Source organism: Trachurus japonicus, chromosome 16 (genome assembly GCF_045865225.1).
Source record: "Trachurus japonicus isolate A0001 chromosome 16, Traja_1.0".
NCBI classification, from domain to species: Eukaryota; Metazoa; Chordata; class Actinopteri; order Carangiformes; family Carangidae; genus Trachurus; species Trachurus japonicus.
In genome coordinates, this window is record NC_140922.1 from 26,490,746 (window position 1) to 26,509,135 (window position 18,390).

General features: G+C 42.0%; 1 protein-coding gene across 6 annotated transcripts in view; it reads left to right on the plus strand.

The window, feature by feature from the left end:
* Positions 1–18,321, plus strand: part of oxr1a (oxidation resistance 1a) — a 148,024-nt gene extending 129,703 nt beyond the window's left edge. For 4 of the 6 annotated variants that reach the window (XM_085802866.1, XM_085802863.1, XM_085802867.1 and 1 more), the window contains 9 exons: positions 1,385–2,055; positions 4,284–4,449; positions 6,757–6,922; positions 10,505–10,585; positions 12,050–12,175; positions 13,523–13,675; positions 13,797–13,892; positions 15,342–15,415; positions 16,101–18,321. In XM_085802866.1, coding sequence (XP_085658992.1) covers positions 1,385–2,055; positions 4,284–4,449; positions 6,757–6,922; positions 10,505–10,585; positions 12,050–12,175; positions 13,523–13,675; positions 13,797–13,892; positions 15,342–15,415; positions 16,101–16,236 — 1,669 coding nt within the window. In that variant the 3' untranslated portion in view covers positions 16,237–18,321. The remainder of the gene's footprint in view (positions 1–1,384; positions 2,056–4,283; positions 4,450–6,756; positions 6,923–10,504; positions 10,586–12,049; positions 12,176–13,522; positions 13,676–13,796; positions 13,893–15,341; positions 15,416–16,100) is intronic. The other 2 variants (XM_085802864.1, XM_085802865.1) reach the window with 2 other exon arrangements.
* Positions 18,322–18,390: the final 69 nt, after the last annotated feature.

Here is an 18,390-nt window from a genome sequence, read left to right on the forward strand (position 1 = left end):
TATGTCTGAGTTTTTTTGTTTTTTTTTGGTTGGTTGTTGTTTTTTTAAACTGCGATTGTTTTCGTGCAACAAAGGCCAAATTTATTCAAGGACAAATATGGTGTATCATTAGGAACCCTGTGGAGTTTGTTGTTTTTTTTTCTTTCTGTGTCTTCGGTTGGTAGCAGCCGGGCCTGGGCAGAGCTGTATTTAGCCGGTTGAGTGTTGCCCATGGAGCAGTTATTGTGCTGGCAAATGACTGTTTTCTGTGCCCGGACCAGATGTTTTCTCAGCTGTGATCCATTGTCTTTGTCTGCTCTGTCTCCTCTCTCCTGTTATCTCTCCACTGACCTCTCTCTCTCTCTCTCTGTCTGTCTGAACACACAGCTGAGCAACAAGTGCCTGCAGGATTTCATTCTGTGCAGTGTGGTGGTTATACACCAGCGCTTTGTCTGCTTGTTGTGACCTCATTAGACTCTTTCAGGGGGAAGATTATCTTTATTTGTTAAAAATTTGATAGAAGGAGAATGAACCAATGACCAAATGATGATGCAACTGCATTTATGCATTCTGGGCTCGTCATGTCTGACCTTGCACTTATGCTGATTTTTTTAATTTGGGATAACTGTGTTAAGTCCAGTGTAGCACGGCAGGTTAGAAGGTGTGTCCTCCTCCTATAAGAACAAGCAAAAGGACATACGACATGTACAATTCAAACTACCTGCTTATACAAAATCAAAACCAGACTAGTAGACCACAGCCCCTTTTTGTTGACACATAAGTAGGTTAGAGTTTATTTTAAATGCCCCAGATGGGTAGTCTCATTGAATTAGTGTATTTCCACCACAATAACCTGTCAGTTGTGCAAAATGAACATGTTTAATCACTTGAATTGTATTCGACTTCATTAAATAATGTCGTATTTAGTGTTTGCATTATTTGGTTAATTTAATGCTACTGAAATAACTGACTTGTGTTTATTTAATTATCTCATTCAGGCACACAATCGCTGTGGTTTGTGCATCACAAATAGCCCTAGTTATAAATGGGTCAAGCTCCAAAAGCGGCGTGTCCTGTGTTTCCAATAATGCAACTAGTGTCTTTCATTAAACTCCACTTGCATGATAGACTCTTGTGTCTTTTTAAACTCTGTGAACCCGGTGTGTAACACAGGCTTTCTGTAAAAGCTTTGAAGCCTCAAGGCCGAGCTTGTCAGAGTTGTTCTCTCAGACTTTAACAGTTCCTAAAGAGCCAGAGACGACAGCCAACCATTGCTTTTACAGGACAGCAGTAAACAACAGCAACAACTGAACTGGTCAACACATACACAGCCGGTGCACCAGCTGCATGGTATTCTTGTAGAGAAGTTGCATGTGCACTTACTGCCACTCTCTAATATTCCCAGTGACCTGGAGCCTCTGCCAGCTGAGAGACACCCCTCCCAGAAAGACCCAGAGCAACGCCTGAGGGAGCCAGGGGCCAATGACAGCGGCAGCACGGCCCCGCGCAGCGCCGAGGGCTCCATCTCCGAAGACGTCTTCACTGAGTCTGAGCTGTCCCCCATCCGGGAGGAGGAGCAGGCGTCTAATGAGGACCTCCGCCTGGACAAGTCCTCCGGCGCCTCCACAGAGTCTGTGCAAACCGTAACCCAGGTGGAAGCCACCGGCGCCGGTTCGCAGGCCGCAGGCGGCGCCCGCGGCTCAGTCAGCCAGCCGGAGGAGACCCCCGCGGCAAAAGCAGAGGACAATCCGCCAGACACTGCCACAGAAAATAATAGCCAGTCCCCCATGGGATCCAAGCAGCACAGCGTAGAGAAGCCACCAAGCACACCCACCACTACCACCACCACCAGCAGCAGCACTAGCCAGGCCCAGGGTCCCAGCAGCAGCTCCTCTCGCCCGGGGTCCCAAAGTTCAGCAGCCACCCCCGGTGCCACAGACGCCGCCACTGTCTCAGCCAGTCCACAAGGGGAAGCCAGCGAGGGAACGGATGTCTCCAAAACGGACACTATGCAACAAGGCAAGGAGGAGAATGTAGAGGACACACAGAAAGGTGGCGCAGAGAACTCTGCAGAGGGTAAACACACTTAACTCCATAAAAGTTAGAGAAAATATATGTTACAAATACACATACAAGACATTTCAGGTGATGAATCTGGCCTCGTGTTCTCTTTTAGCTGCAGCTCTACATCCATCTTCCTCCGAGAAGTGTCGAAAAGCTGCCTGATGATCACTTCTCTGGTGTTGTTGTGTGATAACCTTTCCTTTTACCACTCCGCCATGCTTCTAGTCATTGGAGTTTAGAGACGAAGGGAAATGGCAGCCTCTTTCGGCGTTATCAGTTTGCCTGAGCTAGCAAGGCTTTATGGGGCTTTATGCAGCTTTTTGATCTCCGGCTCCGGTGGTCTGGGCCAGTCCTCCAGGCGATAAGCTAAAGCCTATCAAACACCACAATGACACAAACACACCTAGAGCCCAAAGGGGAAACACAGTGACGATTAAACACCAACATCAAAACATCTTTCTGAACCGGCATTCAGAGAGGTGTTATTTATGCTTTATATCCTTCTCTGATGTTGGTTTCATGTGGATTTAGACAAACACCAAACCGCACAAAGCCTGGAAAAAGCATACTAATGTCTTCAATTCTATATCTAAGATTAAAGGACTCATAGATGTACCAGCCTGTCCATTACCAAATGTGCCAATAAAAAATAACACAACTCTTATGGTAAGCAGTAAAAATGTATAAACTACATCAGTGACTGGCAATTTATCCTGTACATATTTTAAACTTTTAATTATAAGAAATACTTGCATTCAAAAACATAGTTTTATTACTGTGTTCACATATTTTAACTAAGATTTATTCTAATAATATCTGCCGCCTTTTCACCAGCTTGGTCGATATTATGATAAATGTAACAGCTCTCATACCCTGGAAGAATAATCATGCACACAGAATTAAAAAAAGTTTCATTATGTTTGAAACATATACAGAGGTAGAGGTAATTATATTTGCTCTAAGTAAATCGTCTTGATTTCTACCTGCACTGCAGAAGCCTGTTCAATACAGACTGTCTGTTTTTATTTGCTTTACTTTAATTTAATGTGAATGTAGTGTTTCTAAGTAAATGGCTTTAAGTTAGAGCCACATTAAACACACCAGCGAGACATTTTAATACAGTCTCTTTTCTTTACTGACTTCCCACACAGTAATGTTGTAACTGTATAAAGTTAGCAATGTGTTCACAGTGATGGATTACTTACTGTGAATAAGATTATGTTTAGTTTACTGAAAGAAATGGAAAGCAGATGCTGCGTGATTGTTAGATACAGTAAAAAAAATAAATAAATAAGGAAATGCATGTGCGCAGTTGGTTACAGGAATAGACTAAAACATCCTTTAACAATATCTGGTCAGCCACGTTATCTGGCAGCCTGTCTCCATCACTAACTCAGTTGTGTCAATACAACCCACTCTATTTGGTTGCGTAGTTCTGATTCCAAAAATGGTTTCCCGTCTCCTGGAGAAGAAAACAGCTCGAGACGGTGGGGGAGAGTTTTACCATTTTCTTCCCTGGCAATTATCGTCACGCAGAGAGCTAGACTGCAAAAGCAGTTTTAATTCACAGGCGGCTCAGCAGGGCTGCCCTTTATTCTGCACACATTAGCACAGCCCACACAAGTAACAGCAGCAACTTCAGAAACAAGCCACATTAATACCAAATTAATGCATGTTGAAAATTAAGTTTGTCTCACTGAGCAGTGTTGTCTAAGTAGATAAATATCATTTAGCCCGTCATCATTAACAGTTACAACCCCCCCCCCTCCCCAACCAGGAGCCAACAGCATTATGTGCCAGTGTAATGCAAATGGAAACGGTGATGTCATTCAGCTTCCTGGGGCTGTGACCTCGTAAAAGTCTATCGATTATGTCGCAATGGGCAGAGGACTCTGCGCCACTATCAGATCAAATTTATTTCTGTTATCTGGTGTTGCTGCGATGAAATATGACTAATGGCAGCTGATGTGGCCAGGAACACTCAGTAGAAATCTAGGTCACATAAATAAAGGAATTATTATGAAGAGGATACAGCGTTCATCAAGAGGATGTGTTTTGTTTGTATGCTTTTGCATATTTGCACAGACTGATTGTGTGTCACCAAGGTGAATAAGTGTATTTGCCAAACAGTAAAACAATTATTTCAAACCCATCTCATCATTAGAGTCTACTGTATAAGACGTATTATTGCTGTTCTTTTTATGCCACCATGTGATCATGTGATTATCTCCTGTTGGCAGGTACAGGGTCTGCAGAGAGGCGGAAGCACCGCTCTCATAAGTTCCTGTGTCTCCGAGTGGGGAAGCCCATGAAAAAGACGTTTGTTTCCAACGCCAGCGCCTCCATGCAGCAGTATGCCCAGCAGGGCAAAAAGCACGAGTACTGGTTTGCTGTACCACAGGAGAGGTCAGTGCCTGCGCTCCACCTCTTCACTAAACAACAACACAAGGCATTTAAATATAAATACAAGCAAATCACTGGCGTAATGTCCAAAATAACACATTGTGAAATCTGTTTCTGTATCTGATTATATGGATGTGTATTTGCAATGGAGGACATATAATGCAAGGTGGAATCCATACGATACTGTTACAATCTTAAGAAACTACAATAGTGAGTTTAGTTTCTGGGGCGATTCCCCTCCAGTCCTTTTAATATTTGAAACCAATCAAATATGCATTGGTTGTCAGGTCTGACTCCCACTGCGGCTTCTGCCCATCTCCTTGCGCTGCCTCTGCCAGACAGCAAAAAGTATTTATTATTCATTCATTCTGCAGGGAAACACTCACACACTTTATTCCTGTACTGGGGCAAACATACGACCCCCATGCAACACTGACGTGCTGCTACAGGCAGCTTTCTGAGCAGCCTCCTCCAAAAACTCATGTTGAATCCTGAGAATGCATTTTTCCCCCACAACGACGCTTGTGAACTTTTTTTGACCTGCACTGATATTCGTAATATTTCATACCTCGGCTAAAAATAGCTGAAAGCAGCTTTGCTTTGTTGTTCGTGCATTTCTCTGGATGCATCCCACAGTGTGGATGTGCTGTTGCCAAGTCAGCAGTCGTCATAATTACATTTAAGCTCTTTACACTGCAAGGATATATTGTTCTTACACACAAGTAGCATTATGTGTTTATATAGGAAATGAATTTTTAATTAATGTAGTACTAATGGATTAATTTGAAGAGCTACTTATCTAAAGCCGTTCCTTTGGGCCAGATCTGAAATTGATTGGACACAGCAGAGTGATTGGTCTCCGACTCCAGTTACTTTTACTTTCTTTCTCAAAACAAAGACCAAAAAGGGAGACACTTTCTTGAGGTAAATCTGTTCAGTTATTTACATAATATATTCCTTTATTAGTCCCACCATAGGGAAATGTTTAGCTTTTTGTATCTCTTTCTTTTCTTTTATAAATGTTCAGATTTCTATGTAGTCATGGTGCCAGAAAATGCATCATGGTTATGCAAATTGTTAGTTCCCGAGTTCAGTAATGACACTGAAACCTCCCTCGCTTCATTATTCACTATGAACTTCAGAGGTCTTACTCGTTAAAGCACTGTTGTTTTCATCCACAGGTTGCTTAGCGACAGCATTTCCCACCTGAAAAGCAAGTTTGCAGAGATGCACGCTGCTCTTTGGGGATGACAGCTCAGGGACATGACAGATCTTAAAGCCAGTATTATTAGACAGAGCTCACACATACTTACTGCTCATTTTTAAACTTCTCTCTCTCCTGGCTTTTGTTAAAAAAAGGGAAAAAAACCTAAGTTGTGTGGGAGGAGCGATCAGAAGCTGTTGGGACCGACAACACAGAAGTTAAAAGTTCTTTTTTTTTTCTTTTTTCAGACCTCTATATAGCGTGACCTAAATGTTAGGCGACCCGTATGATGTGTCTTCAAGTGTCCGGGCAATAGTGTGGGAAGAAAGGGAAGCTATTGAATGAGCCATATACAACGATGATACTGAATGCAGCTCGACGCACAGAGTCTGACACGTCTCCTCCATGTCCACCAGCCTCAGCTGCGTGTGATACAGGCTGTCGTCTCTCTGTTTTGTTTCTTCTTCAGGAGTGATGCTTCACTATAATGATATCCTGAACTGTTTACATGGTCGACATGAAAGGGTCCCTCTTTTGCTTACAGTACATGACTGGTCAGCAGGAGAGGGGGGAGGGGGAAAGTAATGGTCATAATTGTTGAAGAGCTACAGGAGATAACAGATGCCTTTCTTATAATTACCACTACACCTGCCTGTTTTAAGGAAACTTAACTATATGCAGTGTCATTGTGGTATGGGGTGTTTGAAGTGACAAAGCTATGTCTTTCAGCTCATCATTTTCATCAACCTACCCAAGACCAACCAGCATACAGTATAAACAAAGTTAGCAGCTAACAAAGGTGAAGCATTTAGCAGGCAGCTACAGTACAGATTTATCAGACATTGGTAAGACAGAGATAAAAGGAGAGTCGGTAATAGGTTTAGATGTTGTCGGTGTCCAGAAACACAGCTTGAAAAATAAATTCTAATAAAAAAAACAAGTTACCTACGCTCACACTTACCTACACAAAGTGATGGCTTGTGCTGTCCTTGTTCAGTCTGTAGGTGTTGAAATGCCTCCTGAGTGCTGTTAAGAATTAATCTACATAAACAATCAAGTGTCCTCTCTCATGTTTTTTTTTTCTTTCTGTGTCTCTATACCCCCAGGTCAGACCACCTGTATGTTTTCTTCATGCAGTGGAGCCCTGACATGTACGGTGAGGGGGTCAGGGGGATGGGTCAAGAGCCTGGGTTCATGGTTGTCAAGAAGAACGAGGTGACAGAAATGGATAAGGATGAGCCCATCACTGACCTCAATGTCAAGGAGTGGGAGGTAAGGTCTATAAGCTGTACTGCTCACTAACCTTGCTTAAAGTGCACCTGTGGTGTTGTCTCAAGCCTTGCAGATATGGATTAAGTATAGTTCTCCACTATAGATTAATCCATAACCTTTGAAACCAGAATCTTATGTGGTGTTATTGTTATATGTTAAATTTACACGTTAAATAATTGTGTTGATTTGCTTTCATTATGCAGTTCATAGTGTAAATGTATTGTGCTGATCTTGGTTTTAAATCCATCAGAACAGTGTAGTCATCAAGTGTTGTATTCTGTTTCTGTATTTTTTGCACTGTTGTGTATCGCTGCATATTTCTTGATTTTATGGTTAAATGTTGAGTTACAGTATGTAAGTTATGTGTGAACACTTGCTTTGCTTGGAAATGTGCTTCTCTGATCTTCCAACCAAAGTGTTTTGCATGTTTGTGTAATTGTTTACTCTCCTTTAGTCAGTGTATCGTAGCTTCATCACATGTGTGATTGTCACCGGTGTTGGTCAGCATTTGGCAACAGTTTTTTTGCTGAATGGCAAAAGGCTATCACCATTATGAGTTGCTCAATATTATGCAGAGAATGTAAGCACTGAGCAGCTAAACTTTTTTGTTTGTGTGTGGTCACTAAATCCACTACTCTAGTGGGTTCAACCAATTCTTCCTTTTTTGCGTTATTGCAGAAGTAACATTAGGAAATATGGAAGGAGGTTGGTTCACTAACTACTGTCAGAGCACATTGCTGCACCACAAACGGCATGGATGGGGGGGTCATGGTCAAATGAGATTGTTCTCAAGCCTGTGGATAATGAAAAGGATGCATTCATTGTATAAAGAAATTGATACGATGGCAGCAGTGGCTTGTATTTAAATTTTAATGTAAATGAATGATGTAGGAAACAAATTGGGCTGATTTGTTTGTCCCCAGACTTCTGGCAAACAGAGGCTACATGATCCATTTCATTTGAATAAGTAAATAGGAACCTGCTGCTTTTGTTTTGTTTTGTTTTGTTTTGTTTCAGGGTTTTTTGCCACTGACACTAGCCTACATGATTTTTAACCAACACAGCTTTGGAGCTTCACAAACAAACATTAGTTTTGTGGAAGAGTTTTGTTGAGAGAATATTGAGCAAATCGATTTTAATTACGTTTATTTATGTATTTTTATTTTAATTATTTATATTTTTCCTTCGTGTATTTATATTAATTTATTTGTTTATTCGTTTGCTCCTAACAGGCCAAGTTTTTGTCATCGGTCATTTTGTCATTGGTTAAAATCTAGATACAAAACACACCTCATGGGACACAGGGAGCGTTACTGTCTCTTTAAATCCCTTCTGTTATGGGGCGGGATCATCAATTTTTTAACCAATAGGAAGCCGGGTTCCCTCCTGTCCCGTGTTGTCATTGGCTGTTCGCGATGCCACACAAATCATGCGTTGTAGAGACCCCACCGGAAAAAAAAAAATGTTGCTATTTTAGTCAAGCAGCCTGGGTTGGCAGCAGGCTTCATCATACCAACTCCGGCTGCTGGCTGCTGCTGCTTATCTCGGGGGCTGCACTTACACTTGGGGGAGGAGGAGGAGAACTTAAAGGATCTGTGATGTGACTTTTCAGCTTTTAAAACCTCGCCCAGAAAGCAAGTCATGTTTTCTAGGAGGGTGAAGGACCAAGAGACACGGCTGACCCCCAAGTACTCATGTGTATGTTGCTTGTTTTTTATTTTTGTTTTGTTTTTTCAATCAGCTGCGGTGTTATGTGTTCTAGTTTGTTCATTTGTTGCTGTTGTTGCTGCTCTTTTTGTTTGTTGTTAATGTTGGTGTTGTTAGTAAGCCGTGCTAGCCCGCTAGCGAAGCTAACTAGCCTGCTAGCCTCTCTAGCCGGGTGTCCAGTGTGGCTGTAGCTGGGAAAACAAAGTGGCCACTATCTGGGGGTGTTTGTCAGTCAGGGGGACACTGCTGCTCTGCTCTCATCTGTTGTCTAATCCTTTGGCTCAGTGTGTGTGTATGTTTGTGTGTGGATTTATAAACTGTCTAAAAGTTTACAGAGCTATTAGGTTGGCAGTTTAGAGAAGAAAAAAAACAGACGCCACTCCCACCGCCAGCAGCACAACACAAGTTGCTTTAATTTAAACCTTGACAAATATTAGCAGATCATTTTTCTCCCCCTATAATTAACCAGATTTCTTCATGTAATAGCTTTGTTAAATCACACTTACCTTGTCTTAGGTGTGTGTGACTCAGTATTAAACTCACTGTCTGCATTTTGAAACGCTGACCTTTTCATGACATTGATAGGCTATCCTCTGATAAAAAGAAATAAATAAATAAAGGTGTTTGATTCACATTGATAAACTGTATTTTTCTGCAGCCAGCAGGGCTTAGCATGCTGCTAGTTTAGCTTAGCTTACCCGTTTCTCCAGAGGACAAAATGCCCCTAAAGTGCTTTCAGGCTGAAGGTGAAGTGAAGCAGAGATGCATTTTTTTGTGAGGGCTGTAATTTATCATCCTATTGCTGCAATACTGAGAGCTGTTTGTCAGCCTAAAAAGGCTTGTCTTAGATATTCAATAAAGGAAAAAAGTGAATTAAAGTAGCTCAAGGCATGAGTGCATTTACAGTGTTTATTTTAAGAAGACCCCTGTTTGAAGAGCTTGTGTTGTTGAACGATGAATCTGTGTATATGACTGTGCTGTGCATGTGTTTTTGTGAGTTTTTGAGTTTGTTTATCTCGTGCACAAGGCTTTTAAAATATCTGTCTTTTACTGAGACTCAGTGGACTATTATACGCCAACGTTTGTTCAGGGGCAGCGGCAGCAGCTCTCGGTGGAGTATGCAGCAACAGCGTGGGGTGTAACTTTGTTGGACTGTAGCCATGCTTAGTAGGTCATTGTGTTGGTCTGTCTGGGTTGTTGTTTTGTGGATTGTTGTGCCTGACAAACAAGAGGATGGTACAATGTTGGTGGATTTGGCAAGTGTCGTTGCATCAGAGGGACCTCAGCTATTTTTGTTGTTGTTGTTTTGTGTTTCGGCTTTGAAATCTAGTGGTTTTCACAACCCTCTCCAGAGTTTTTGGGGTTTTGTTTTGTTTTACTTTTTTGTTCTGTTTCTTTTTTATTTTACATTTGAAGTTGACTAAAAGGCAGGTTAGTAGTGTAGTGGTTTTTTAAAAGTTTTTTGGCTGCAGTGTTGTTTTCATCTTTTGGTGGATTCTCACTAAACAGGCTTGAAACAAAATCCAGTGTTTTATGGAAACAGCAGGTTTGACAAACCCTTCTTAGTATAAAAGACGGTAATACTGAACATATTACACAAACATGCAAAACGACTGAGTGCTCTGAAATACCCCATCCCTTCTCTTTTACCCAAAGTAAACTCTTAATAGGGCCTTAAGCCATTATCTTTGCAGTATGTTTATTTAAACTTTTTAACATCTGCCTTATTGTAAGGAGGAATGTTAAGTTTTACTGCAAAATAACCCACAATTTAGTCCACATTAATTCCCTCCAAAAACTCATCCTTTCCTCCCCATGGCCAGCAGTAGAACTGGCGGTTTTATGTTCCACCTGTTCCTGTCTTTGTACTACCAGGTAGTGTCTCTGACGGAGTACCACCGTCGGATTGATGCTCTAAACAGTGAAGATCTGCGCTCGCTCTGCAAACGACTCCAGGTGCCCTGACCAGCCCTGTCTGTCCCTTCTCCCTGCTGCTGTCTGCACCGACATGGTCATCTTTAGGCTCCATATTTAAAGGCTTTTGGGAGCGGCAGCTACTGCTCCTGCTGCTCCTCCTGCTGCTGCTGCTGCTGTGGCATACTAACATTAAAATCACTCGCCATTGCTAAAAAAAAAAAAAAAAAATACAAATTGAGAGTGTTTGAGATCACAAACCTCTTTGGAAAATAAATGAAGAATCAATAATTTGTGATCAACTATAAATTGAGTTGTTTTCTTTTTCCTTTTCTCTCTTTTTTGTTTTTTTGGAGTGATGAGGTGACGTCTCCACATGACAGCAGCCTTATCTCCATGTGTCAGGCTTCCCTTCGTAGACGCACTGTCACAGTGTTTTTAGCGCTTCAACCCAATGGAGTAGTCTGGTTATTAGCTAGTTTACAGTCACAGTTGTGCTGCCTATAGATAAACACTAGTGTGTGTGAGTATTAGTCTTCTTCATGTCCTGTAGGTCACACCAAAATGGGTTAATCGGTAGGAAATTCCCCTTTTTTCTTAAAAAAGAAAATTGCCTTTGATCAGATTAGGTGAATGTGGCCTGTATGAGCACTAAGAAAGAGAGAGACGGCCAGAGTATCGAAGGACAAAGAGATGGTGTGTCGGCGAGAGAGGGTGGAAGTAAGACTCCCCTGACAGGGTGAATGATGTTTTCTGAGGACAATGCAGACAGGCCCTATTTGAATGAGAAGTGAAACATGAGAGCATCCCAGCCACCAGTGGCAAAGCGCTCCACAATCAGCCTCTGTTATCGAGAAAGATAAATAACCCAAACAGTCCGTTGGTCAGAGAAAATGTCAAACAGTGGAGTGCAAATAATTCATTGGCTTGATTTCCTATTCACTTTGCATTCTCCTCTCCCAGACAATGTCTCTGCCCGCTCTCCCAGTTCTGCCAAACCAGTCCTAGTCATCTGGCATTGAAGAGTGAGCAGGAAGATATTCAGCTGTCATCATCAAATTGTTGGATTACCAGTGTGTTGCTAGAAAACACTTTGTTTATAATTTTATCAGGAAAACTGATAGATTCAAAGCACAGAAATGCTGAATTATTAGCTTTTGTAGCTAAAGTTAGGTTTCCTCATGCAGTTAAACCCATTCTTCTTTGCAGAAGTTGTTATTTACAACTGCATTTTACCACTTCCAGTCTCACTCTGTGTAGAAATGATAATGATCTCAACCTATCACAAGGTTGTGCCTCCTTAATTGGGTACCGCCGTAGCTAACCTGACTAGTTTTACCTGCTGTATCAGTACCCTGGTATCATGCAAAACCAAAGTCGTAGATAGAAGACAGTAGCTGACATTTAAACCCACTATCCACTGTCGGTGCTCTGTGCCTGGGAACTCAAGTTACACCACGTGTTGTTACTGTACAATGCATATCTGACTTTTATTTGTACTTATAGATCACCACCAAGGAGGAGGTGAATTCCAAGCATGGCACGTCCATCAAGACCGACCTGGAGCCGGAGACGTTCAAACCCAACCTCAGAGAACCCAGTGACCTCCTGGAGGCCGACCAGATAGAGAAGGTACTGTACAGGCTGCTGTGTGAAGTCGTTATGAAGCCTGACAAATAATGCGTGATTTGTAACTATCATGCTTTAAAGAGGAACTATGCAAGGTTTTTAGCTTAGCTATGCTACATTTTTACCTTAATCAAACAGCTTTGAAGTAATTGTGATGGTTTAATAAATGACATGTAACTTGTTACGAGGGAGAATGGAGGCTCTCTGCCTTTCACGTAGCGTCTCTTGCCTGAAAAACAACTCAACAAGATCAGAGCCTCCGACCCGGTGTCTAAACAAACGCTCCCCGTAACCTGTAATCCCTTGTTTATGACGGATAAGACTACACAAATATACACGTCATAACATTGTATATGATATATAAAGCTATCTACCGCTCTATTGATTGATCTCCCGTTGTAAACAAATGCACATGGCCAGGAGGAGGGTTAGCAACACAGCGGAAAAGCGGCCGGACTTGCATAGTTCCCCTTTAAGTTGTATTTCCAAAGACAGATATGCTCATTTGTCTCAGCTCCATTGTTGTTAAAAGAATCTTAAAACTTAACTTAGACATGTTGAGATCGACTCAGTCCCATACACGTGCTGCCAGAAATAGGCATTGCACAGTGCACACACGCAGCGCAGCGCAGCTCCAAATGAGTCCCAGTTGGCACATCGACCAATAGATTGCCAATATGCGGCTTCCTTTAATCACTCTGAGGAAGGAGCTCAGAGCTGAGACCCGGCTCACAGCAGAGCAGAGGTGAGCTCAGTGGGGGCTCATCTCCTCGCGGCTTTTGTTTCCAGCCTACCGATTAGACGACGGCTTCCAGCATCCAACCACAGGAGGATGTGCTGAGCCGACAAGAAAAAAAAAAAGAACAAAAGGGGGGACTGATGATGAATTATTGGGGAAAGTAGAGCGTCTTAGTTTCATACAGCAGAAAACGGTGCTATATACCTCAAAAAAGTTGTCATTTTAATTCCATGTTTTAGTCCGCGTCTGCTTTATCTGTACATTAAAATGACGCATACACTGTGCTGCTGTGTCTCCAAGCGCCTATGTCGGCTTTATCTCCCCGCGCACCGCAGCCACTGTTAATCCTCCAGTCTGTCAGCAGCAGCAGGGCAGCAGCTCTCTCAGGGAGTGTGCTGCTGGACCTCTCTTTCTCTTGAGGCTCCTCTTGTGTGTACCGAGCCCTGTTACTCTTCTTTAAACGCCAGACGGTGTTAAAAGGTCACCGCAGATGTAATTGAGCATTGCCGGCTCTGACCTTTCTGTTTTTCAATTCCTTTTCTCTTTTCTCTCTCTCCCGCCTTCACCCCTCGTTTTTGATTATTACCCCCCCCCCTCCCACACACACACAGCTTGCTAGGAATCTCCCACCACGGACCATTGGGTACCCATGGACGCTGGCCTTTGGCACATCAAAGCATGGCATGAGCATTAAGACGCTGTACAGAGCCATGCAGGGCCAGGACACACCAGTGCTCATGGTGATTAAAGACAGCGACGGCCAGGTAAGCTGCACTATTTGACAGAAATTGTTTGCCGGAAGTTTTTAGCACTAATCATTTTCTATTAAATAAATATGAAGTTATATTAAGAGCCTACAGTAATCAGCTGTTTTTATTCCTCCAGGTCTTTGGTGCGTTGGCGTCAGAGCCCTTTAAAGTCAGCGATGGTTTTTATGGCACAGGAGAGACCTTCCTCTTCACCTTCAATCCAGAGTTTGAGGTCAGTGCCATCAGTTTTTGTCCCATTAGATTGTGTTATTCTACATTTTTTATGCTTAGAGAACATCCAGCAGGACTTAAAGGGAACTAGGAAACGCTGGGCGAGCCGACCACTAAATAATAATAACAAAATAACTATAAAGACAAAACAAAATGGACCCATTAACAAGTGTGGCTAACGTAGATTCATCCACATTAATATGAGACTTTTTTATAACCAAAAAAAACTCCTCTGTGTCCATTTAAGTGTAAGTGGTTTGTGTTGCTGTAAAGCTGCACTAATCAGGGTTTTATATCAGCAGTGGATTCAGTACTTATTTGTGACGAGGAAGGTCTTGCTTTTTTTAGTGACAACCCCGTTTGGACCGACCCCCCTCTCTGTGTCTCTGCAGCAGCTCTGAGCTCGACACAGCTTCAGGCTCATTGTTTTGGTTTTGTAGCTACAACTTTACAGTTTTCTCACTGCTCTCGTCAGACTCGTTTACAGGTGAACATAATGTAGCATTCGGCAGCTACAGAGTCTCAGGTAGTCGTCTCTAAAAGCAAGACTCAACATGAGCCTTAAATCCATCAGACAGCCAGAGACACGGCTTCAAATGAATACTGATGTTTCTCACTTTCTGCTGGATGCGTTAATAGGCAGCTATAACAACATCAACTTTTATAAGATGATAATATGTCCGTGTTGTGTTTACAGCTTGTTCTGCTGCACCCGAGTGACCTAAAAAATCAATCAATACTGCTTTGAAATATATTGTTTCTATTAAAACGGGGGCCAAGGCAACTGCTTAACACACACATGCACACACACACACACACACATACTCAATTCCAGCAGAATCCTGTTGTGTTAAGCTGAAAACATAATTGGAAAACACTGTCTGGCTGAATACTTTCATGCATGTTCTTTTGGCATGTGACCTGCAAACTTGCTCTGCTCTTCTTCACACACGTCACGCTAACTGCTTATCTGTACATCTTTATACATGACGATGACAGCTCAGTGGTGTTGTTTAGTGTTTTGTAACTTGCATTCTTGGTTTCGCTCTGCTCTGTTTTTAACAATGAGCTTTGCACTTAATGGATTCAGCCCAGGGACACCGAATGAATGAGCCGAAAGCAACAGAGAGATTCGCTGGCTGAGATTATTGTCTCATTGTACCACTGACAAAAAAACTTGCACCACAAGACCAGTTTGAGAGACGCTGCAGTCAGGAAACTATTCCACATTAAGGGTCTTTAATAGCCTTGTTAATGTCTGAAGAAGAGATTCATCTGCTGTGAATGATATGTGACTGTATCAGAGGATTGTGACAGCAACCAGGAAGCAGCACTGATGATTAGATTTCATGTTGATCAGGATAAAGATGGGGGAATAATAAATGTATGTCAACAATGCATATTTCTTCTATATCTTCTAACGTTGTGCGCTCTATTGTGTCTGCAACAGGTGTACAAATGGACAGGTGACAACATGTTCTTCATCAAGGGAGACATGGACTCCTTAGCATTTGGTGGAGGAAGGTGAGGACACTCAGAATCTAATCATATTAAAATGTGGTTAATTGGTTTATGTCAATCAAAGCATTAAAAGCCCAGTACAGATTAATTTTTCATTTATTTTACTGTTTCTGATTCAGGGTGGGTCCCCACGTTACTTGGAAACTAAGTTCTTTGAATGTAATTATTTGTATCAGGCCAAGGTCTGGATATTATTTTTACATTTTCAGCACTGTTTATATTATTCTGTATGAATATTTCGATACTTTTGAACTTTGAAGCCAAAATTTGATTTATTTATTTGCCAACTCCAAGAAATATGAACAAGCTTTTTCATTTCAAGGGAAGCAAAAAATACATTTTTTAAATTTCAGCAACTCTTGAAGAACTTGATAAATAAAAACTTGATGAGAATTTTATAAGAAATGTAAAAATTTGTTCTAAATGAGTAAATATCTCAACAATTAAATATGAACCCTATTAAATCTTATTGATTAAATCTGACCGGATATTTCAGTAGCAACCTCCGATGAAGTATTTATATACAACACACCGCTGTGGTCATGAATGCACTTTCATAGCAGGTTATATAAGATACTGAGGATTGTAAGGAGATATTCCAGTGTGGAGAATCTGTTTTTGCAGCCAGAAACTCCTGGGTACCTCGAGATAACCAGATTAACACGGCATGTGTCGTCTTCTCTTCTAGCGGCGAGTTTGGCCTGTGGCTGGACGGAGACCTTTACCACGGCAGAAGTCACTCGTGTAAAACGTTTGGGAACCCCATGCTCTCCAAAAAGGAGGATTTCTATGTGCAGGACATAGAGATCTGGGCTTTTGAATAACAAAACATTGCATCACAGGGAAAAAAAAACAAGTCCTACAAAAGGGCAAAGCGAGGAGTCGTCCTTGCTTTAGAACAATGGCAATGTCCCAAACCCAACTGCACATCACCAAGGCTCCCCAGGCCGGAAGCCAGCTATCGGATGCTTGTTGTGCGTTACTACTGCAGTTATTACGGAGCTTTTTTTTCTTTGTGAAAAATTACCTTTGTGTGTATCTTGTTACAGCCTTGTGCAGCGTCTTTGCAGAGCAGGGGGAGTGTGTAAAGCAGTGATAAATAGATGGTGAAGAGACTGTGAGATGAGGTTGCACCAGAGGGGATGAGTGAGTGAGTGAGCGAGTGAGTGAGGAAGGAAGGAAGGAAGAAGGATGCAGGACCATCAGGCCTTGAAAGAGAGGACGGCACCATCGGAGCTCCCTCTTCGCTGAGAGGCGGTGAAGATGATGGCGGCTGAGGTTGCTGCTGCTGCGCGAATGAGAGAGAGAGAGAGAACTGCCCTTACTGCTACAGATTGTGTATCTGAACTTCACAGAACCTCAAGGAGTCCCAGCAACCCCTCTCAATCTCAAATCCCCCTAGGACTTTGTTAAATCGGTAGGATGTTACTCACTGTGCTGTCAGCCTTGACGGAGAGAGACCCAGTTATAGAGGGAGGAGGAAAGAGGAGGAGACGAAAGCTGATCACATTCCATTATTCTTGGTGATGGTGGACTGTCAAAGTAAAAAAAAAAGTTGTGATTTGTGGTAAAACACCAATATTACAAAACACATCAGCAGCAGGATACGATGACACTTAAAACTCAGAGAAGCGGGTGGTGGCGGTGCGGCGTGGTGGTGGTGGTGGGGGGGCGGGGGAAGAGTCTTTACAGCTTATGGGTTGTCTTCTGAGGCTAAACTTATAGAGTATTGTGTATTGTAGTCCTCCTGTTGTTCACTGTCATAGCACACCATCTGAAAGCACATAGCTATAATCAGATCACCCATCGTCGTAATGTTCTGTTCAGTGGGTGTACGTGTGAGTCCAGCTAACACCGGCTCCTCTCGCGGGACGCTGGCTGTACTGTTTGTAGACAGTAACGTGTTGCAATAGATTTGTGGAATATGCAAATAACTGTCCTGTGACCTCAAATACCTGCAGGTCGCGGCACTTTTGCCGCCGCCTGTTCGCTCTTTCAAGAGAGAAACTTGTAAAGCTTTTACGTCTTGATACACAATTGCTTTTCTGGGTATCATTTGAAAAGCCTGAGACGTGGTTAACTGTTTTACATGCATATATGACAATTATATATCGGTATATATGATTATATATATGGGTTTATATAATCATATATATTTTGCTGTTAAGTGTGACAGTGATCTATTTGTGCTGATATTTCAGCTGTTACAATATAATGTATATTACCCTGTAAATTAATGTCAAAATAGATTTGTTTCAATATATATATATATATATATATAGATATATAGATATAAATACACAATGCTATATAAATATATATATATATATGTATAATATAAAGTGTGGATTGGTGGGTTGCTTCTAGCACTTTAATCTGGTGTAAAAGCGTTAAAACCAGGTTCTTAGATTCTCTTAGCAGTAGCTGTACAGTACTCTTTTGTTTAGATCATTAAGATGTTAACTGTTAGTAGAAAGCTTGCTGCTACCAATATCAATAAGGGTATGCCCTAATGCTCTGTGTCTAAAAAGGAGGATTACACTGCGATAGGAAGGGGGGGTTGAATGTGGTAAAAAAAAAAACACGGCAGAAGGGCTCGGTTTCTCTCCTCATGTGGCTGCCAGGTGAGTCTCAGTAGGTACAGTGCAGGTAGGTATGTGCAGGTAGACTGACTGACCTCTGACAGGCAGATGATGGCGGGTGAAGGGTGAAGTGTGTACAGTACGCAACGCAACCCTCCCCCCACCCCCAAGGAGCTTTCTTCCCCCCTTTTCTGGTCTTCCACACCAGTATTTGTGTCCTTGTGGAGAGTCACAAAGAATAATATGGATAATTCTTCCAATTATTTCACCAGAATACAATGTATCAGTGATGTATAAATAACAATAAAGCTAAATTAATTGTTGTAACCTGGGATACGGCTGAGTTTGTGATGCTTCTTTTTCCCGTTTATCTTTAGTTCATGTAGTTCAAAGTCT